Raw genomic sequence first — 23,412 nt, 5'->3', positions numbered from 1 at the left:
CGGAAGGCAGAGGCACCTGAAGCCCGGCTTCCGAAGATGACTGCAGCGGCTGGCTTAGTTCATAAGGGAGTAGGCAGTTCTTCAGGTACGTTGGTCCAAAACCATATAGGGCTTTAAATGTCAGTGTTTGAATTAAATGTCAGTATTTGAATTGTGCCTGGAAATAAATTGGGAGCCAGTGTAGATGAGGCAGAACTGGTGTGATATGTTTCTTACAGTCCTTTTGAATCGGCATCCTGGCTGCAGCATTTTGCACCAATTGAAGCTTCCAAATACTCCTCAAGGGCAGCCTCACATAGAGCGCATTGCAGTAATCTAACCAGGGCATGCACCATAGTGACCAGATCTTTTCTGCCCAGGAAAGGCTGCAGCTGACTAACCGGTTGAAGCTGGTAAAAATTACCCCTGATCACAGTTGCCACCTGCTTATCCAGCAGCAGGCCTGAATCCAAGAACACCCAAACTACAGACCTGTTCTTTCAAGGGGAGTGCAGCCCCATCCAGAAGGGGTGGCACCTTAAATCCTGAGTCAGCCTTTCCGCTCAGCCACAGCACGTCTGTCTTGTTGGGATTAAGTTTGTTTTTATCCGCAGCATAGCTTGTGTCCTTGTGGTCATAAGTGAAGCACACAGTCCAGAATAGCTGTCTGGATTATTTGGTGGGTTTTCTATTACAAGGCAGTCACAACCTGAAGCGTTGTCATAGCAACCATATGTGTGAGCCTGCGCTTGTGCAAGGAAGGCCTTTCCCAGTGTGCCAAGCACTCCAGAGCTCTTCTGGGAAGGGAATCGAGACTCCAAATAGAAATATAAAAAGTTGGATATTGGCATACCTGCCTGCTTACTAGATGTGGCCCTGAGGATTTCTGCTGCTTTAAAAAAAGCAGAAATGTGTGCATGCATGCATGCATGCGTGCATACAATGGACCTCGCTCAAAAGAATATCCTACTACATAATTCCTTAGCATCTATCAGATGACTCACAAAAGTTCCCAGAGCACAGGCGCAGGAGTGCGCCCCTAGTGGGAATAAGGGGGAGGCACTCCGAGCTGCGCTCTGTGCCGGGCCCGACCCGGTGGCAACGACGCTGCAAGAGCTGCTTCTGGGTGCATGAGGCTTCCTGGCGCTGTTCGGCTTGAAGCCCGGCGCCGCCTCAGTGGCTCCGGGCAGAGACAGTGCAGCTCAGCTCTCTCTGGTGTGGCTTGGAGGGAGCTGCCGGCTCCGGGCCCCGAGGCAGCCCCTGAACTTGCCGGCAGCTCTTCCCTCGCAGAAGGCAGGCACAGGAGAAGCCGCCGCCACATCCCAGCCGCCGGCCAGGCGGGCAGGAAGGCAAGCAGGTGCAACGAGGCCGGAATGGGCCACTGCCAGGCGCACAAGCCTGCCAAGCGTGCCCTCCACATGCCCTGCTGCTTGCGCACGCACCCCCCAGCCAGAGACTGCAGCCAGAGCCGGGCGGCCCCTCAGCAGCCCCAGGAGGAATCAGACAACAGAGAGAGAGCGCCACCTGCTCAGGGGCCTGAAGGCGCGCCCAGAAGCTCTCCGAGGCGGCAGCCCTTCCCTCAGAGAAGGCAGGCAGGGGAGAAGCTGAGCCGCCGGGTCTCCGCTTCCCGGCCACTCAGGGCAAGCGGACGCTGCATGCCTTGCTCGCGTGCGCACGCGCACGCACGTGTGCACCGGCTGCCAGGGTTGTCCTGGCAGACTCTGGTTCCCCCCCCAGCAGAGCCTCTTGGAGCACGTGGAGCCTGGCCTGCCGAAGGATAGCCGGGCGGGTGGGCAGGCAGACAGGCAAAGGACGCTTCTCCTTTAACCCTCCCGGCATTGGACCAGGCCGGCTGGGGGCTCCTCCTGAGCCAGGGGCTGACGGCCAATGGAGCTGCAGTGAGGGAGAGCCCGGCCGAGTCCCCCCCTCCCTCCGCCCAGCTGGGGTTCAAAAGGTAGCAGGAGGCAAGCTTGTGGGTTGCCAGCTCCAGGTAGGGATATTCTGGGGGATCAGGGGTGGAGCTTTGGGGACTTCAGTGCAGTATAATGCAACAGAGTCCACCCTCCAAAGCAGCCCCCTCTTCCAATGGAAGGGATCTCTGTCAGCTGGAGATCAGTTGTAACTCCAGGAGATCTCCAGCCACCACCTGGAGGTTGGGAAGTAGGGTTGTCAGCTTCAGGTTGGAAAATTCCTGGAGAGGGTGGAGTTCAGGGAAGGATGGAAGCTTAGCTGGATATAATACCATCGAGTCCCCTCTCCTAAGCAGCCATTCAGGGGAACTCATCTCGGTGGCCTGGAGATCAGTTGTCATTCCAAGCCTCCATCATCACCCGGAGGTTGACAGCCTGCCTTCGATGACAGAGCAAGTCAGGGGGAGAAGAGACTCTGAGGTTGCAGGCCTCTCCTGCTTGCTCAGGGGCAGAAGGAATCGCTGCCCCATGGCAAGGAGGTCCACCCAAGTCAGCAAGCAGAGACGGTTTCCATTTGCAAATCAGGCGCCCTTCTTGCCTGGGTGCACCCTTCTTTTTCTGAGATAAAGGTATTCACAAAGTGCCTGGAGAGAAGTGGTGCAGTCACTGCTATTGGTCTTTAGGGCTCAGCTAGTTTCCCAAGTTCACTGGGGTCTTGAGTGTGCACGTGGGAATGCGCTTAGGAGTAAGACCCACTGTGCACCGCAGCATTTAGTTCTGCGTGAAGGCTCAGTGCTCTAAAGGGTCTTGCAGTTGCAGGGTGGTACTTGCAGAAGGCTTTGGTCAGAAGAATGAAACTGTTGTAACAAAGTATATTGGGAGAAGTAAGAATGAGTCCCAGACCATGAAGGACTTCTTCTTGCCTATAAAGAACTTGAATTGAACCTGAATATGCGTGGAGCAGCTGATCAATTGGTGCGATGGGCCTACTCAGCCTAGCAAAACTATACTCCCATCCTAAAGAGAGTCACCCCTTTCTACGCCCATAGACTTCAGTGGACTTAGAAGGGCGTGTTTAGGAGTGTACTGCTAATCCCCTTAGCCTGGACTGTTGGGAAAAGTGCTCCAATCTCTTGATCATTCTGGATGCTTTTTGGCACCCTTTCCAGCACTACAACCACTTTTTTGAGATAGAGCAACTAGAATTGTACACAGTATTCCAAACGTGGCTGCAGCATAATGCCATAGAAAAGCATTACAATATTGCGGTGGAGGCGGTAGGGAGGCCCGGCACAGGGCATCCCTCCCAACTGTTTGCCATATATCAAAGGAATTACTGATCAGATGGGAAAGCTTATGAAAAAGCATAACCTTCAAGCAGTATTCAGACCCACCCGAAAAATACAACAGATGCTATGATCAGCAAAAGACAGTAGAGACCCCCTCACCTCTGCAGGACTATACTGTATACCCTGCAGCTGTGGACAAGTTTACATCGGGACCACAAAGCGTAGCATCCAGACAAGAATAAAAGAACATGAAAGACACTGCAGACTTGGACAACCTGAAAAATCAGCAGTGGCTGAACACAGCCTAACTCAAACAGGGCACAGTATCTTATTCCAGGACACCAAAATACTGGACAACACTTCCAACTACTTTGTCAGACTGCACAGGGAAGCCATTGAAATTCACAAGCATAAGCAAAACTTCAACAGGAAAGAAGAAACCTTAAGAATGAACAGAACATGGTTTCCAGTTCTGAAAAACACCAGGCTAACAAAACACTCTATACTCGACAATAGCCCTGCAGAGAAGATTAGCGCATCAAGCCCCAATCCATATGCAAAAGAACCTCCTCAGGATACAGTGAAGCCTCCTGCCATTAGCATTCCACACCCTGGGAAACTCTTACAGGCTGACTCAGCTCAACCCCACCCCTCCTGAGTAGATATAAATGACCTGCCAACATCTTTTCCACACTGTGACACTGAGAGATCTCTGTCTTTTGGTGCTACACCTCTGAGGATGCCAGCCACAGCTGCTGGCGAAACGTCAGGAACTACAATGCCAAGACCACGGCAATACAGCCCGGAAAACCCACAACAACCATCGTTCTCCGGCCGTGAAAGCCTTCGACAATACACTGTGTTGTTGTTTTCCCCACAACAATAAACACCCTGTGAGGTGGTTGGGGCTAAGAGAGCTCCTTGAAGCTGTGATTGACCCAAGGTCACCCAGCTGGCTTCAAGTGGAGAATGAAACCCGGCTCTCCAGATTAGAGTCCTGCCATTCTTACAGTAATATTATACTTACTGTAGCTTGTAGGTGTGATAGGAATTAAACACATTCTGAATTTTTGTTTCTACCATTTAATGGACTATAATGACAGCATTGCCTGTTGTCTTGGTATATGTGAGGTGGGTGGGGCTGAGAGAGCTCTGAAGGAACTGCGACTGCCCCAAGGTCACCCAGCTGGCTTCAAGCGGAGGAGTGGGGAATCAAACCCGGTTCTGCTGTTCTTAACCACGACACCAAAGTGGCTCCACCAGGGTCATGGTAGATTTATACCAGGGTTGTGGAGATTTAGGGCTGTGTGTAAGCCTGGGTCAGCACATGCCGCTGAATTGTTATTCCTTTCTTTCTGAGAACCAAGGTGGATTATAAATCGATAACAGCAATTTAAACAAACAGCAGGCTACAAATGATAAAAACAATTCAATCAACAGCAGAGATTTCTGATAAATATGAGAATGTAGTGGGGTTAAGATTGAAGAACTGAAATGATGTAAGCCAACAAAAAATTGTCTGAGGCAACAAAGTGGCCTAAAGATTGGCATATCATACTGCAGGGAGCATTTCAAAAGTAGAAGAGACTGAACTGCAGTTAAAGGTGGGTGGTACAGTGGAGAATGCAATGTATCGTAATCCTGTTCCTTATAGAAGCAACTTCCTGAGCTGATCCATTATACCGTAGTGCTGGTCTTTTTATAAGAATGCCTTCCAGCGCTTTTCTGTTTTGTCATTCTGCAAAATGGTAGAGGTGTGAGGTCCTTCCTTATAGCCTCAGGCAGGCCGGTCCACAAGGCGGGAGCCCCCACTGAGAATGTACGTGAATGGCAATTGCCAGCCCCACCCATTTGCAGGGAGGCATCAACAGAAGTGTTTGGCCCAGGTGAGCACAGCTGTCGTAGTGGAGCATAGCCGGAGAGGCAGTTCTGCCGGCATCTGGGCCCAAGGCCATTAGAGGCTTTGTAGTTGACAGCGAGAACCTTGAATGGAACATGCTAACTGATCAGGGACCAGTGGAGTACATGCAGAATCGGAGTGACCTGTACACTCAGCTTAGCGCCTGGTAGTAGGCAGGCTGCAGCATTCAGCTGTCTTGAGGGGCAGACCCATGCAGAGTGCTGTTGAGACCAGCCTCTAAAACCTTACATGGCTCACCTGCTGCTTGTGTGACTATGGTTCAGGAGGGTAAAAGTTTCCATGGGTCCAAACTCAGTTGGGCCTCCTGACTAGCTGCAACTGGACCCTGTTTGCTCCCAACGCAGGCAGGGGGGGGGGATCAGCCTCCAGCCACCCTTCCTGGTTTCTCTTGCTAGCAGTTCTGTTATCTAAGTGTGCCCTGACTGGCTGACAGCTCTTGAAAAGATGGCTGCTCACAGCAGTGTGGATCCTCTCTAGTCTGAACCATTCTACCTGCATGTATCTACCTGCTCCATGCCAGATACCGAGATGACCAGAATGGCCTGGCCTGGTTTGGGACTTTCCTTTCTAAGTTTTGTGAGTGCGAGCAATGCCTGGAAGCTATGTCAGCGATGCAGGACAGCCGGGCTTTTAGTGTCTAGTTAGTTGGTCAGTCTTAGCCGGCACAGACCAGCTGTTATTATTTTCATTGCCTTTTGCTCTGTGCTTTACTAGAGTGGCTCCTGCCATGTGCGCACGCTTCCTAATCTGAATTAATGTATTAATAAACAAAATATATTTTACTTCTGGTGTCAAGAGTTACTGATGGAATGTGTGCCTGTCCTCTCAGAAGTGAACCCCGAGGCTGCAGAGGCTCAAACGAAGGGCCAGCCCCCCTAAGGCTGCTCGGGGGTTCCAGTGGCTGGCTGTGCAGCGCTTGGGAACGGCAGCCGGGGCTCTCTAGGTCTAGACAAGTACGTTCGCCCTGAAGTGTAACCATAGCATAGAGCTACATGGACAGAGCAGCCATATTGCGGGGGGCGGGGGGAGCAGTATTCCAAGCCAAGCCCCGTTGGTAGAATGCCTTTTTTGCAGCTGCATTGGCTGGATTCTTCAGTAATAGGGCTGGATCCAGTATCTCCTCCTGGCTTTTAACTGAGTCAGTGAGTGTCAGCTGGGCCCCGTTATGCTCTTCAGGGTCTCTGCTTCCCCAACCCACATTACCTCCGTCTTGCCAGGATTCTGTTCCAGCTTGTTTCCTCTGAGCTATTTAACCCCAGAAGTCAAGTGTTGGGGCAGAGTCTCTGCTGCATCATCGGGGGATTGGATGAAGAAACGCAGAGCTGAGGACAACCTATTCCAAAACCACTAATGATTTCACATAAAGGTTTTATGTAGAGACTGAATGTATTTGTGTGTGTGTGTGTGAGAGAGAGAGAGAGAGAGAGAGAGAGCAGATTCTCGCAAGCTTACACTCTGAAAATCTTGTTATGCCAATATAGATTAAGATCATATGCCAATAATCAATACTGAACAATACTAGGCCTAGCTTCTGTACTCTCTAGATGAACTTTTATACTTTGCATGAACTTTCAGTGTATTTTTTCTATGTATAAGGTAATTCAACAGGTGTGCTTTCATCCTTTGACAATTAATTAAAATAGTGGACTCTACCGAGATTGATGTTCCTCTATCAGAGATTCAACCAATGGTGATCGTCCAACTTAACTTTTCCTGACACTTGTTGGAGATTTGTAGTTTTGTTGTGAAGTTTAGATTATGACATAATTTTTTAACTAATTGGAAGGCTGTACTATGAAATTATGAATATTCAGTGAAGTGTCAAACCAATCAATATTTGTTTGTGCTATCATGTGAATAGACCCTAAATATTTGCATATGATTAGGTATATCATTGCAAACACAGAAAGAATAAGCAGGGTACTGATGGAAGAAATCTCTTGAGAGAATCTAGGTGAGAAACTATTTCTACCTATGTATTTCATAGAAACTTTGAGCAATGTTAAACTTAGGATTTATTGAGAAATGTTAGTGAACTTATTTCTTATTGCCTTTCTATGTTCTGTTGTTATAGGATTCATATTAATAGCCATTTATATTTTGATTGCTTGCTTCATTAAAAAACTAGGGTGTATTTTCAATACAGTGAAATAAACTCTAGATTGATGTCTGTGTGTTTGATAAGGAGTTGCAAAGCAATATTGAACCCTATATAAATAAATGTACTGATAAACAGCTGGTTCAAAGAACTTATCTGTTTGACAGGTCTAAAGACTAACTGCTTTCGGCTTCCCCGGAGAGAGATCCATCTTTCTCTTGGCAAGTTGAAACTTGGTTTTAGACACGGGAACTGACTCGTTACAATCTTCTGTGGTCTCTAAGGTGCTACGGGCCTCAGATCCTGCAGTTCTACTGCAGACCAAGATGGCTGCCCACCCTAAACCATTCCGTAATCCTGGGGCTGTCACCAAAAAGGTCCTCTCTTGTGTACCCACCAGGTGAGCTGAATTACTCATCATCTGTGCTTGAGAGGACGTGCCGCCATCGCTAGATATGGCAACTCATTAATCTGCTGTATGTGAGGCAGCTCCAGGGCTGCCGATAAGAAAACTGGTTTGCAAAGACATGGAAGTGATTCTTCTTCAAGTGGCCTTCTCTTCAGTGGCCCTCCGTGTGTAGGATTGCCCAAATGCCAGCGATAAGGGCAGAATCGCCCAGGGGCCTAACCAGTCTCCTCAGCAAAGTGTTCTTCTGGGGGGACCCAGATCCACACCATACTTAGGCTCAAGGCTCACTGGCTGGCCTAAGACAGATCTCTGCTCGCAACCTCACATTCCTCCCAGAATGGTGTTGAATCTATAGTGAGTGTGTCTTTTGCACTTGGGGGTTTAATCAGCTAAGCCAGCTGCGCTTTCTGGAGGCTCAGAAAATGAGGAGGAAGATTCCATGCAAAAGATAAATGCACTTTAGCTGCAGAGAGGGCCGCTCATGCTCTCCCGCAGATCTGGCTCCTTCCGTGCTTGCATCTTGTATATGTGCAGTTCCAGGTGCGTCATAAGCACAACTCTGATTCATGCTGGAGCAGAAGGGAGCAACATGAAACAGGTCCTGCAGAAGAGCCCCTCGGCAAATAGTGCGCCTTCTTAGCAGTGCCTGAGTGTTCCCTGTCTCTCTTGCCCCACTGGCTCTCAGCGTGTAGAGGAACATGTCTTAAAATGAGCTGTGGAAATGCCAGGTGACCTTCACTATGTGCTCTCCAACAGAAAGGCATTGATTATCTTTGCCTAGCAAAGGGGCTGACAGCGTGCTGCCCAATGGAATGCTTTCCTCGTTCAGGAGAGCGCGTGCCAGCCTGGGCATCTGCTTTGCTGATGGAAAGAGCCTTTTGCTCGCGCTGCTCCTGCCTGGCCCTGCCTTTCTGTTCTCTTGCAGCACTCATTTTCTGAAGGGGCCTGGCCAGGTGCCTGAATGATTGCTGATGGTCACCTGCAAAAGAGCTTCTGTGGGGCTCCAGATGGCCGGGGAGCAGGAGTGCTCCAACGGGCTGGCTGTGCAGGCAGCACCCGGACTGCAGGACTTCTGTGTCGCCAGCATCAGCCACAGGCCCTAGCTGGACGGGCAGCTGGCGTTTCAGCCCCGGGGCCTGTTCCTACCAAGCACAGGGGCAGGTTCACTGCTCTGAAGGACAGTGTGAAGAAGAGTCCAACCAAAAGCACGGGCAAAGCGAAGGCAGGCAGAGACAGTGGCTTGGATGGCCTGGGGTGTGGCTGCTCTTTGGAACAGGTAAGCTCACTGGGAGGGGCCGGGAGGGCCAGGCAGCCTCTTCAGGATCATGCTCTGCCACCGGTTATAGAGTGCACCGAGACCATGGCTTAACCTCCAGCTACCCTATTTCCTGTCTCACAGAGGATCTTTTCAGGTGGGTAGCCATGTTGGCCTGTAGTAGAAGAGCAAGATTTGGGTCCAGGGCTGCTTTAGAGACAACCTAGATCTCCAGGGGGTGAGCTTGCGTGCGTCAGAGCTCCCTTGTTCCTGGGGAACCTGTGTGGCGCAGCTCAGTGCTTTGAAGGGAGCGGTGTTGATGTGTGAGATGGCAGGGGGGGGACCAGTGGGGTGGCCTCTGGGGCTTCATTGGCTCAGCTCCTGTTACGTCCAGCGGGGTGGGAGGGGGGCAGAAGGGTCCCCGTGTACATCACTCCAGGGCCCATATCGATTAGCAGACTGTTTATAAAGCTTGCCCAATGGCCTGTGGTTCAGAGGGCTCGTTCAGAGGCAGGCTGGCCCTCTGCTTTTGGAGGGGCGAAGGAAGTTCCCGTGCGCCTGTCTGGATTTGCGGCTGGATGCCTTTGTCCCAGCTACTCAGTACTGTGCATTAGCTATGGCACCCGTGTTCCGTTTATCCCGGCTTTGCAGCTCGGGGCTTGATTGAGGAGAAGCAGGGGTGGGTGGGAATAAAGTGCTAGCAGAGCAAGCCAAGCAGTCTCCCTATACACTGGAGACGGACGGGATTTTTGCTGTGAGGTGCCACAGAAGGAAACGATTTCTGTGCGTCAGTGTAAAGAAGCAGAACATGCTGAGATGATGCCCTACTGTCATATTTGTATCTGAAGAAGTGAGCTGCGACTCACGAAAGCTCCTACCCTGCCATCAATTTTGTTAGTCTTAGAGGTGTTACTGGACTCTTGCTCTTTTCTACTGCTACAGTCAAAAACAGCTACCCATCTTGATATATTTGCAGCCTGTTTCTGTCAACCCCAGAGACCTGCAGCTTCGCCTTTGGGCCAGTTAGATTCCGAGTGGGGTAGATTTTAAATAAATATCTCTTTGTTGGGAGGATTCACACTCACTTCCTCAAACGGTATTAGTTTTTTGTTCATTTGTTCTTCCCTTATTAGTTGCTTTTACAACATGTCCCCCTGGAAAACATTGGGACTAAGGCGGCCTTGTCCCTTCCCTTATCTCAGGAGCCAATATGGTTGAGTGGCCAAGAAAAAAAACCCTAAAATAGAGAAGAAATCTAATTATTATTCATGGCACAGTGTAAAAGTGATTAAAAACCATGAGACCTAGTAACAGCAGGTTACACAGAGTCACAGCCAAGCCACAGAATTGATTGCACATATACAGAGGCCAAATGCAGGGCCTTCTTCAGTGGTCTAATTTGTTAATACACACACATTAAAAATATATTTTGGCTCATAAATATAAATATAAATTTTGCTGGTTCAGGCCAGGTAGTTAAAATATTAAACCTAAAACTGGAAATAAAAATAGACATATTGATATAGGTCAATTACAGAATGCAATCAAAATGATTCGTAAATATAGTTAAGATAAAAGGTAGTGTGGCACTTAAACTTATAGCCCCCAATATGAGTCACCTGTTACGAGCCACAAAATTTTTGTATATGTAAATTAACACATTAGACCACTGTGTAATAAATAATTATTACATTTCTTTTATATTTTATTTAAATGTTTTCTTGGTCATTCAACCTTATTGGTTCCTGACCTGTTTATCAAGTTGGGTTTCCCCCTGCCCCCCATCCCTTATCTGACATCTCTCCTCATACTGCCTGACTTCTTTAGTATCCGTACGGTCAATGTCTCTTAAACCTGTACCTTTCCCAAATAATGGTTATTTCCAATAAATGGCCACAGTTTAGATTATTTAACTGTAAAAGTTAATGTTGCCAGGTGAAATCAGATGTAAACTTGTAACTTTTTCATAAATCACTGAAAATGCTTTAATGTGGCCCTATAGAAGAGATTGCAAAGGTGGTGTGCCCTGCTGTTCCTCAGTCCATTGTCGGTCTTCTGTGCACTCCCACATGGGACTGCGCTTGCACAGGCCTACCAGCCGGAGGATTATTCAGCCTAAAATTTCCACTATCGAGTTGGGTTTTACCCCCATCCCTTATCTGACATCTCTCCTCATGTTTCCACTAGAGGGCGCTCGATGCCTCCCAGGGCACAGGCGCGGCTGTTTTCCCACTCAAACAGCCTATACCCGGGAGGCGCAGCGCCCTTTGCCCTCAATTCCTCTTTTGCCACCACCATGAGAGGTTGGATAGCTTGAAGTGTCTTGTGAGTTTTTCTGCGTTTTTCTTCTTCTCCACTCATGTTCCTTCTGGAAAAGAGAAAGGAGTTAGAGTGTGGCTGATACGGCCCTTTTCAAATGTTGCCCTAATTGCAACACTAAAATGGCAAAAACTGACAGGCGCTCCCTTTGCCAGCTTTGCCTGGGAGAAGCGTACAATGCTCAAGTCTGCAAGATCTGTAGAGCTTTTACCCCTAAAGCTCGAGCAGATCGATCTTCTCACTTAAAAGCGGCTCTCTGGAAGAAGGCGATGGCTATGCCAAGCCTGCGACTGAAGTCAGCTGATTTGAAATGACCCGAAGGCACTGAGAGCCAACCAGATCCGACCTCGGTCCTGGTGCCCCAGACGTCCCAGTTGGAACCAACTATGCCCTGGGCCCAAGAACTATCCAGGGAACCATCTACCCATTCTGACTCGGGCAGAAGTCAGAAGCGGCGTTTGGAACCAAGGTTGCCCACACACTTGGTTGCATTGCCCACTCAGATACGACGCTTGAAGTTGAGGGAGTCATCTCATCCTGCGGCATCGACGCCCACACTGGTGCAAGCTCAATCCTCAGATTTGGCTTCAGATCTGGCTCCCTTGGAACCGCCAAGAAAGAAGCGGGCAAAGATCAACCACCTGATGAGTAAGGAACCAAGCAGGGCCAAACTAAGGAAGGATGGCTCTTCGGAACTGGAGACGCGGGATCCCCCGAGGACCCCTTCAACGTGGTCCAGATCCTCCTCAGTTACATCATCTATGGAGGAGGGTGAGATCCTGAGGGAACGATCATCCAGGAGGAGCAGACACCACCCATACTGTGAGTGGTCTTACTCTCGTGGTCGTTCCCTGAGATACTTTTCTGACGTGGACATTGGGGAACCCTTTCATTCCATATTCTCACAGGCATCCTACTCAGAGTTTGGAAGGAGACCTCACTCCGTCCTTGAGTCAGCGATGTCTTTCAAACTTTGGAACCCTGAACCTGACCGTTATGGAAGGGAACTCAGCTCAGGGGAACCATCAGATCCTTCCCCGGATGAGGTGTTGAGAGAGACGGGTGAGGCTTCTCCAACTGATGACTTCCAGTCATACTCCAAATTGCTCCAGAGGATGGCTAAAGCCCTGGAGATCGACATTACGTTGGAGACTTAACCTAAGGACAAGATCCTCCAGTACCTGTACTCGGGATCTTCATCAAATGTCACCTTCCCTGTTATTGAAGAGTTTGTGGACCTCATGAATGCTCTCTGTGAGAAACCAGCCTCTAACCCGTCAACTATAAAGAAGACAGACACACTTTACATGATCAGGGTTGAATTTTGTCCTTTCCTTTCAATGCATCCTCTTCCTTCCTCCTTGGTAACTGAGGAAATGCAGTTGCAACACCAGGGATCACATTCCATGCCCTCTGATAAGGAGAGAAGGAAGTTAGACGCCATAGGGAGAAAGACGTATGCATCGGCAGCCCTGAGCATTAAAGTCGCCAACTATTTGGCAATGATGGGTGCATCCTTTGGGGGAAGGTGACTGCTTTTCATGAAAGACTCCCTGATGAACAGAAGCCTCTGGCACAAGTCATCAGAGAGGAGGCACTTCGCTTGGCGAGGCACCAAATAAATGCAGGGAGCAGCACGGTTGATGTTGCAACTAGGGCCCTAACTTCAGCGGTTGTCCTTTGAAGGCACGCCTGGCTATGCTTGACGGCCTTGCCTGTTGAAACCAGGAGTAAGGTGGAAGACCTCCCATTTGAGGGAAAATCTCTCTCTTCAGAGAAAAGAGATGACTACCTTTCTCAGAAGAACTGGTTGGGGTGCTCACTGCAAAGGGCTTACGGCTCATGGCAAGTGGACGGAAAGTGAGGCTTCTCTGCATATCAGTATTCTTGAATTTTTTGCCTTAATGTCTTTTTCAGATATAGTCGAAAACAAAAATGTACAGATTCTAACAGACAACAGAACAGGTATATTCTATGTGAACAAACAAGGGGCAACAACCTCCCGTCATTTGTGTCTAGAGATGATAAGATTAGGGGAATGGGCTGTAGAGCACAGTGTGCGCATCCAGGCAGTCCACATTCCAGGTGTGGAAAACACCGTTGCACGCAGGCTGAGCAGAATAGGGTCAGACACACACGAATGGTCCATCAAAAATCGCTATATCAGACCGGTATTCTTAGATTGGGGCTCACCAGGAATAGATCTTTTTGCTGCCAGAGCAAACAAGAAGTCCCCTCGTTTTTGCTCAAGGGGGGCAGGTTGGAAGCGGACTCCGTAGGAGATGCCTTCCAGGTCACCTGGTCGGGGAGTCTCTTCTATACGTTACCTCCAATACCTCTTATCTCAAGGATGATGAGCAAAATGCAGACTGATGGAACGACAGCCATAGTGGTGACACCTTTTTGGCCCAGGCAACCCTGGTTTCCTCAGTTGTACTGATGTCGTGCCAGACCTTCCAGCATTCCCCAGGGAGGTAGACTTGATCCTATGTCACAGGGTTTGTCACCACGCTGTAAACAAACTCATACTGACGGCTTTGTTGCTGAGACCGTAGGACAGTTGTCTGCTAAAGTGGCTGACGTTACACTAAATGCCAAGAGACTATCTACCAGACAATCTTACCACTACAAGTGGGGGAAGTTTGTGGCTTCGACAGGCAAGAGAGATGCAGACCCTTTCACCTGTCCTCTGACTGTGATATTGGATTTCTTATTGGAACTGAAAGATAAGGGACTTTCTGTTTTCGTCCGTTAAGGTTTACCTAGCGGTGATATCAGCCTTTCATAACCCCATCGACAAAACGTCAGTGTTTTCACATTACACTTCAAAGCTGTTTATGAAAGGGTTGCTGAACCTGTTCCCGCCAACAGGAAAGATAGTTTCCCAGTGGTCCTTATAGCTAGACCTGTCCAGACTGATGTCGAGACCCTTTGAACCCTGAGCAACATGTGGGTTACGGGAGCTGTCTATGAAGGTGGCTGTGTTACTTGCGGTGACAACAGCCAGGAGAGTTAACGAGACAGCGGCCCTTTCTATGGACCAACCTTTTCTTAAGATATGCAACAAGAAGGTGCTACTGAGACCAAGGTTAGATTTCATGCCCAAGGTGATATCACGATTTTATGTGACACAAGGACTGTCCCTCCCAGTTTTCTTCCTGAACCCGGTGGAGGAAGCAGAGAGAGCCCTTCACACATTGGAAGTACGGAGGGCCATACTTTTTTTACTTAGACCAGACTAAGGCATTCATAGTGGATAGGCAGTTGTTTGTCTGTTATGCAGGCCCTAAGAAGGGGAAAGGAACAAGTGCTCAAACTATCGCACGGTGGGTGGTTCAGACCATTAAGGTATGCTACAAACATGCCGACTTACCTTGTCCTTTGGGAGTCCGTGCGCATTCCACGAGGTCGCAGGCGATGTCAACGACTTTCCTGAGAGGAGGCCCTCTGCTAGACATAGGCAGGGCAAGCGACCTGGTCGTCGTGAGACACCTTCTTGAGACTTTATGCCCTGGACATCCTTGATAGGTGAGAGATGTCAGTGGGCACAGCTGTTTTACAATCCATCTTTCATTGAAGAGTAAGCTCTACTGACCAAGTAAGAAGCTTGTTAATCTCCCATGTGGGAATGCACAGAAGACCGACAATGAAAACAGGGTTGCACTTACCTGTAACTGTTGTTTATTGAAGTCTTCTGGAAAACAGCCGCGCCTGCGCTCTGGGAGGCGTTGAGTGCCCTCTAGTGGAAATTTTAGGCTAAGATATCCTCCGGCTGGTAGGCCTGCGCAAGCGCAGTCCCATGTGTGTCTGCACATAAAACCCCAATGAACAACAGTTACAGGTAAGTGCAACCCTGGTTTCCCCTTGTTTTTTTCTGGGACTCTTAAAACACTTGGAAATGGCAACCGCTTGGGAGGATAGACGATGATTGGATGGATCAGAGTTATTTATACTGACCTTTTCGATGTTGTGAGACAAAACACCACAAACTATTTTTGATCTCTTCCTATTGCTAATTAACGTCTTAAACCTATTCTCTTGTTTTAAAGTAAGTTTAGATGCCAGGATCCTGTCAGTATCCATCACTGTAATTTTGTAAGGTTGTGCTGCCTCCTCCTCGCCCGGCTGGGGTTCGAAAGGTGGCAGGAGGCAAGCTTGTGGGTTGCCAGCTCCAGGTGGGGAAATTCTGGGGGATCAGGGCGGGGGAGAGCCTGGAGAGGGTGGCCATGGAGTCCACCCTCCAAAGCAGCCCTCTACTCCAGGGGAAGGGAATCTCTGTCAGCTGGAGACCAGTTGTAACTCCAGATCTCCAGCCACCACCTGGAGGTTGGGAAGTAGGGTTGTCAGCTTCAGGTTGGAAAATTCCTGGAGAGGGTGGAGTTCAGGGAAGGATGGAAGCTTAGCTGGATATAATGCCATCGAGTCCCCTCTCCTAAGCAGCCATCCAGGGGAACTCATCTCGGTGGCCTGGAGATGAGTTGTCATTCCAGACCTCTGTCACCACCCGGAGGTCGACAGCCTGCCTTTGATGACAGAGCACGTCAGGGGGAGAAGAGACTCTGAGGTTGCAGGCCTCTCCTGCTTGCTCAGGGGCAGAAGGAATCGCTGCCCCATGGCAAGGAGGTCCACCCAAGTCAGTAAGCAGAGACGGTTTCCATTTGCAAATCAGGAGCCCTTCTTGCCTGGGCGCACCCTTCTTTTTCTGCTCCGTGTTAATTTTCTAAAGCTTATTCACTGCTGCTTTCTGCACATGTGGTTTACGACTAGCCAGAGGACCCTTTAGGGCTGCCAACAGCTAGCCCCCAGAGGGCATCTACGTCTCTTTAACAGCTTCCACACGCCAAGCAGGAGCAGCAGCAGCAGCAGCGCTCCCCCCTCCCCCCATATTCTCAGGATTACCATTAACAGTTCTGCTTTAGCTAGGCAGGTTTGTTTTTCCTATAGGCCCTTCAAAGTTCTAGACACATCTTTGCACATGGACGTGAACAATCTCGGTTCCAGAGGGCAAAAGGTAGCTTTATGTGTTCCCAGTATTTGATCAAAAACGTCTTCCACCTGCTTCCACTAATTCCTGAAAGAAAACAAAAAAGTCCTGCTTTGAGTATTTGCACAAGGCAAACAAATGCATGGCTTGGTACTAGCCACCATTTTGCAAAACACCTTCACTGCATGGGCAGGATTGCCAACTTTTAAACTGGTCCCTCTAGCTGACCCTCTAAATATCAGTTTCATCTGCAGCAATTATTCGAGGACGTTATTAGACTTTGTGCCATGAAAAGCTTCAACTGTCCATTTCCAAACTGCCCTTAGAAGGCCAGGATATATTGTTTTTTCCTGCCCAGCTGGCAGCCTCACACATCCGTAGGGCTGTAGCCGTGACTGAAGCGCCAGGCCCAGAGGCACAGGGCTTGATCCTTCTAAGCATGCTTACTCAGAAGTACATTGCATTTGGTTCAGTGAGACTGACCCCTGAGTGTGGGTAGAGGTGGGTGTGGGTGGAAGTTGTAGCCCTCCTAGAGTGAACATGTGCGTGTTCCCTTAGAAGGAAATGGCTGCAACTTTTAAGTAAGGGAACACAGAATTGCAGCCCTACGGTATTAACTAAAGTGCCATTTTTGGGATTCTTAGCAAGGTTGACACGTGGATACAGTCAAGATTCGAAAAACAAGAAAAAGGTTTGGTTTTCTGTGTTTGTTGTAAAAAAAATCCCTCATATAAACAGAGGCTAGAGGTGCCCCTAAATCATCTATAGCTATAAAAGGGGAGCTGTCTTCCAGACTGCTTAGCTCTTACCTCAGAGTGCAGGTGCACTAGCGCGCTCCTAGCAGGGATAAGAGGGGAGTCACTCCCAGCGGTGCTCCCCGCCTGCCGCAGCCTGATTTGGCCCCAAAGGAGCTGAAATGGGCAGCTACCGGGTACGTGAGCCCGCTAGGGGGTGTGGCGCTGCCCCCCCCCCCGGGGCAGTGCTCCCTGCTTGTGGTGGCTTGATCCGGCGCCAGTGGGCACTGAGGAGGGGGCAATGCCAGGTCCAGCCGCCCGGCCCTCTCCCTGCCTCGATCAGGGCGCTGGAGAGGGGGCAATGCCAGGCCCAGTTGCCTTGCCCTCCCCCTGACCAGATTCGGGAGCAGCAGAGGCAGCAATGCCTGGCCCGCGTGCCCTGCCCTTTCTAGAGCCCGTTGTATTTTTTCCCCCTAACAGACTTTATTACTAGTAGTATAACAGCGCAGTAGAGCTAGATTACAAAAATGTGAGAAAGAACACACATAAAACAGCATGATTGATTGATTTGATTTTTATACTGCCTTTCCCTCGAATGAGGCCTGGAGTGGTTAACAACATAAAACAACAGTGTGGAGGGCTGACAGCAGGGCATTGAGGCTGAGCCTTTCCCAGATGTGGCTTCCTGGCTCTGGCTCAGTGCTTCCCTGCCTAGGAATGTGGAGGCTCCCTTTAGTCGTGACAGCTAGTAGCCGTAACAACAACAACAACAACAACATGTGATTTATATACCGCCCTTCAGGACAACTTAATGCCCACTCAGAGCGGTTTACAAAGTATGCCATTATTACCCCACAACAATCACCCTGTGAGGTGGGTGGGGCTGAGAGAGCTCCTAGAAGCTGTGACTGGCCCAAGGTCACCCAGCTGGCTTCAAGCGGAGAAGAGGGGAATCAAACCTGGCTCTCCAGATTAGAGTCCCGCGCTCTTGACCACTACACCAAACTGGCTCACTACACCAAACATGGGTAGACCTCTCCTCCATAACTCCCATCTAATTCCCTTATAAAGCTGTCTGTGCCTGTGGCTCTCTCTGCATTCTCTGGCAGTGAATTCCACGTCTTAATCACTCGTCCTTTTGTCTGTCCTCCATCTCCTGCCCATCAGCTTCATTGGATGCTCTCAAGTCCTAGTATTACGGGAGAGGAGAAAAAGTTCTCTCTGTCCATTTGCTCTTACCTTGCGTATAACTTTATAAGCCTCTATCACGTCTCCCCTTAGTTGTCTCTTCTCTAAACCAAGAAGTCCCAGCCTCTCCAGCCTTGCCTCCTAGGAAAGGAGCTCCACCCCCTAATTCTCTTGCTTGCCCCCCCCTTCTGTGCTTTTCCCAGCGCTGCAATGTCCTTTTGGAGACACGGTGACTAGAATGGCACACAGCATCGGTCTATACAGGGATATTATAATATTGGCTGAATTTATTTTCAGTCCCTTTTCTAATAATCCCCAGCATCGAGTTTGCCCTTTTCACTGCCACGGCACACTAGGGCGGCACCTTCATTGAGCTGCCCGCTGTGGCTCCAGCAGCTGCTTCCCAAGGTCAGCCTCCCTTAAGCACATCCTTGGGGTTGGGCTTTTTTGGTCCTGTGTGCCTCCCCTGGCGCTTGCCTGCGTTGAACTCCAATTTTGCCCCATTGTTGCTCAGGCGCCCGGTTTGTGAAGGTTCTCTTGGTGCTTTTCACCATCAGCCTTGGTTTTTGAATAATTTTGTCACCTGTTAACTGGCTTACAAAAAATTGAGACCCCAAATGGAATAAAATCAGAAAAGAATGGAAATCTTGTGCAGCGTATGGCCAAATGAATCAAGAAGTGATGCCCGGTGCAAAGAGTTAGAGCAGGTGGATGAGGAAGAGGGAGTGTAGGAAAAGAAAGTGGAGAGAGAGAAGTACGGCAAGAGATCTATAAATAACAAGGATCCAGTAGAGAATCCAGTACCGAGGTGGATAGGGAGCAAGTTGATATATTGGGGTGGGGGGGAGGACAATAAGATAGGCTACTGTTGGTCCTAGAAGGGCCGAGGACCTATGCAAACTGCACGGAATGGGGCCTGGAACTGGCTAGTCCACATCTCGGCATGACTTCTTGGCAAGGTCAGGCAGCCGCGTGGGCGTCCTTTCACTAATTGTCTTAAGCACTATATAGTTGACAAGCTTCCTTCTGCTGAAGTGGTGTTTGGTAGGAGGACCCTGCCAAAAAGCCGTGAGAATCAGGTGCACAGCTTTAATTCCTCCCAGGAAGAGGCTGCTCTGTCATGTCCACCAGGGTCTAGAATGGCCTCCAACCTTCCCTGGAGAAAACACGAATTCTTTCTGTGAGTCCTGTTCTCAGGAGAGGCAGGAGAGCATTTGGCCTCCCTGTAAGTGGTTTGAATCTGGCTGCATGTGTTGGGGAGGTAGACAGGATTTCCTGGGCTCAGCTACGCTCACTGTTCCCTCCCCCTTCATTTTTTTCTGTCAATGAAGTTTGATCTTAATGGAGTTATGTTGGCTGCAGGTTTAGGTGCAGAGTCAGTGGAGGTTGCTGCTGTGTCCAGCCCAGCCACCGTGTCACATATAATTTAGTAATGCAGGGGTTTTCTAGTGACTTTTACATGAACTTTGTTTGAACTTAGCTGTAGTTTTTTAAAATTTGTTGTAAAACGAAAACAGGATTTCTTTCATCTTTGACGGCTAATTAAAAATAGTGGACTGTATGGAGATGAGTGTCACCTAATCCTAGAATGGATCGCTCACTTCACTTCTCCCATCATTTCTAGCGATGTATGCTTTTTACCTTGCAGCTGCACATAGCGTCATCTTTTGGCTCAATTGAATGTTATACAATTGAAAATATAAATAATAAAGCTTAAAGCATGAAAAAAGATCTTAGATTTTTGCTCATAACCTATAAGAAGGGTCAACTCAGATCATTCAATCAGAGTTGTGGCTGGAAAGGTGGTCTCATGAAGTTCTAGGTGGGAATCTTACCTTGGTCATGTGCTAAGGGAAATCTTGGTGCAGTTCATAGAAAAACTGCTTGATTTTAACTTAAGAGTTAATTTAGAAGTGGTAGGAAACATATTTCTTACTGCCTTTACTTGTTCCATCTTTGTAGGTTTTATATTAATAAGCATATCTATTTTTAAAACGACTAGAGTGTATTTCAATAAAAGGGTACTTAAACTCTAGAGAGGACTCTGTGTGTCTTGACGGGGAAAGGTTTCGCAAGAAGAACCCTATAAATAATTTGTATTGATAAGCAGCCGCTTCGAAGGAGAGAGCTGTTTTCCAGGTCTCCTTTAATAGTCTGAAAACGACTCAGAATTAAGATAAAGGTCTTAAGTCTGTTCAGCGGATGCTTTAATGAGAGGCAGACAAGCCGTCTGTTACAGTCTCCTGCAGCTGAGCCCTGCTGCGTCCTGCTCTGGTGGGATCTCCGTCTCCAGCAGGCTTTTCGGCTTGCAGAGATCAGGGTCACAGCGTGGTTGGCGTGTCAGATTAAGGCTCGAAAAACCCGGGTTCAGAGCTGCAGAGTGATGGTGCATCCTGGGTGCCCGGGTCCAGGAACTTGCTCTCCAACTGCCCGGCCTCCCATGGCCACCCCCTGGGCTCCTTGGAGCATAGCTGGTGATCCTGGCCCCCCTACATCAGGGCGAGGGCCTGCTTTATTTCAGCTGTTTTGTTTTCCTTCCATCTAAGAGCTCTCCACAGAATTTGCTAAAGGGTGTGTCCATCGCGTGGGAAACAAACTGTCGCCTTCCTTGATGTTTTTTCTATTTTATCTCAACCAATTCCTTGGGACTTAACATTATCTGATTATTAACAGCTTGCTCTTGGTTTATTTCCTGGTGACAGGCGATGGCTGTGTTTCTGTGCACACGTCCCTAAAAATCAGCGCAGGGGCTTCCCCAAGACTTGCGCACATTTGTCAAGCAGTTGTTTCCTTTCACAAGGGCAGTTCAGTAGTGAGAGAGTGTGCGCATGTGCGCATCTGCATGGTGTGGTGGTAGAGTGTTGGGCTGGGATCTGGGGAGGGGCTTCTTCACTCTGCTGTGAGAGCTTGTGAGGCTGGCTACCCTGAGCTGGTCGCGCCCGCTCAGCCTAACCCACCTTACAGGGTTGTTGTTGTGAGGATGAAATAGAGGAAGGGAGAACAACGTAAGCCACTCTGGGTCCCCACTGGAAGAAAGGAGGGATATAAATAAAATAAACTGATTGAGGGGGCATTCTTTAAAATTATCACATTTCACTCTTTTAAAATGTTATATTAATAGTATCGATGAGTGTTTTTTTGATGTTACAGTGGAGATCTGAAATGATTGTTTGATCATTCATCTTAAATTTCTGCATTGAGAAAAATGCTTTTGCTGGGATAGATGTGTGCTACTTGTGTGTATGAGCAGAGTATGTGGTTGCAGGAGTCAGGGGGAGCCAGTGCTGTGCTGCTGAGCTGGGAAGCGTCCCTGACATATGAAGCAGCTCTTGTTCAAAGTATGAATCACCCGGGGTGGTGCTACTGCTCCCTTTGTTGGGCAGAGAAGAGCTCTGCTATTGGCCGGGCATTCCTGTTTCCCTTCCCTTGAACCGCAACCCAAGCCATGTTTAAAATAAACATGTGCAAACCATGACTCCAGTGCCCAGTAGTTGTTCAAAATGCCATTCTAAAATAATTGTCTGAAAGGTTCCCTTTGGCCAGTCAGGCGTAAGTGGGAGTGTGGCGGGGGAGGGTCCCCTGTGTCCGGAAGTTTGCAGTAGCAAGTTGAGCTTGAATGGGCTTTGAATCAGAATCCTGAGCCCCTTGCCTCTCACGGGCCTGGGAAGTTTATCACTGGGTGATGTAGGAGAGCCACTTTGGCCTCCCCCTCTGCCTGTGGGGGGGGGGGAGGAGAGGCGGCTTGGGGGTGTGCTGTGTCCTGGGGACATAGATGGGGGGGGGTGCCTCTCCCAAAGAACGGCCGGCCGGCCGGCCGACGGCTACAACCAGGCCGCTTGTCTGCTGGGTCCTTTGTTGGAGTGCTTGTCCACAACTGTTGCGTTGCTCTTTTGACCTTTCTTCATTGATGATTTTAGACTACAGAAGCGGCTCCGCTCTCTCCTCCCATTGTCTCTGTACTGCCAGTCCCTGCCGAGGCCACATTCATCCCATCCTCCATATCACAGGTTTTTATTCCTTTTTTGCCATTTTATGCTTATTACCGTCTTTATTGATATGAATGTTTCTGTTACTGCATGCAGCTTTTTGTGCTGGGCTGTTTCTGTAAGGTTGGCTGAGTGTTGTTTGCATGGGCTGCTGATAATCATGGAATCGGTGCTGCTTTGACATGCCACCTGTCATCTGCACCCATCTTGACAAAACCAAGGCTTCAGTATATTGCAGGGTGACTCTTCAGGAAAGGCGTGTCTTTTAAGACATTCTGTTTCGAGTGGAACCCCGTATCTGGGAAGAACCTGTCCTCAGTGCGCAAGAATTTTCAAGACCAGACAGAATTCCCAGCCCCACACCGACATACTCTGGAGGAGGGGGGAAGAATGTCGGGTTGTCCATGCGGGGGACCTCTACTGGGTCAAACCTTTGAAGCCCCACCATCCTTATTTATTTATTCATTTGTTTTTATTTATGTCAGTTATAGTTTGCCTTTCTCACTAATACTCAAAGCAAATTATATAATATAAGTCAGTACAGTCAATTTCAAATAATTTCAATAAATAATGTAATGGAGTGTATAAGTGCAAATTTGCAAAGATTTCAAACCTGCAGAAATCCAATACAGAGTTAAAGAAATGCTGGAACGGAGCATAAGCCATTCTAGGACTGACCTGTCAAGCAACATAGCAGCTTACCCAGGAGGGTTATGTGCACTGCAATGGACAGTACATAGTAGTGAAGACTACAGCCCCTCTCTCTTTCTTAGGCACCCCTTTGGAGAGCGCTTTCTTACAGCACAGCCCTCCTGTCTGAGCAAAAAGCCCTCTTGAATAATTCCGTTCTGCATCGCTTGCAGAAAGTAAGGAGCGTGGGAGCCTATAAAAATTCTAACACAAAACTGCAGTTGCTGGGGAGCGTGGCAATCCCAATTCTACTCTTATGTAACAAAGAGGATGCATCTGTTTCCTGTTTTCAAAAATGTAGCATTAATACTTTATTATACATGAGAAAAATCCATTAATCTACCTATGAAAGTTGCAAAGAAACAAGGATTATCTATCTGCCCCTCCTTTTTCTCCACTTTAGTTTTTAAAATGTATTTATTTATTAAAGTATTTATTAAAGTATTTATATGCACCCTTTCCTCATGCTCAAGGTAGCTTATAAATCACAATTTAAAACATTCACAATAAAATGCAACTCCCAGCCGTGAGGCACTGCTTTCATGCAGCGTGTCCAGAAGCAAATTTATGCAAGAAGCGTCCTGTGGCAGCTCCTTCAGCGTCACATCTGGTGCTGCTCTTGTTGAAGAAATGCCCTTTCTGCTGTCTGA

General features: G+C 48.7%; 1 protein-coding gene across 9 annotated transcripts in view; it reads left to right on the top strand.

Annotated features, from left to right (window-relative positions):
• Positions 1 to 23,412, top strand: part of DLG1 (discs large MAGUK scaffold protein 1) — a 140,335-nt gene that overhangs the window by 50,502 nt on the left and 66,421 nt on the right. For 5 of the 9 annotated variants that reach the window (XM_054983019.1, XM_054983016.1, XM_054983018.1 and 2 more), the window contains exon 5: positions 22,004 to 22,093. The exons of the other annotated variants lie outside the window; for them this stretch is intronic. In XM_054983019.1, coding sequence (XP_054838994.1) covers positions 22,004 to 22,093 — 90 coding nt within the window. The remainder of the gene's footprint in view (positions 1 to 22,003; positions 22,094 to 23,412) is intronic. 9 annotated transcript variants of the gene reach the window in all.

This window comes from Eublepharis macularius, chromosome 6, assembly GCF_028583425.1.
Source record: "Eublepharis macularius isolate TG4126 chromosome 6, MPM_Emac_v1.0, whole genome shotgun sequence".
Lineage (NCBI taxonomy): Eukaryota > Metazoa > Chordata > Lepidosauria > Squamata > Eublepharidae > Eublepharis > Eublepharis macularius.
Note: the sequence above shows the minus strand (reverse complement) of the source record. Positions and strands in the feature narration are given on the sequence as shown.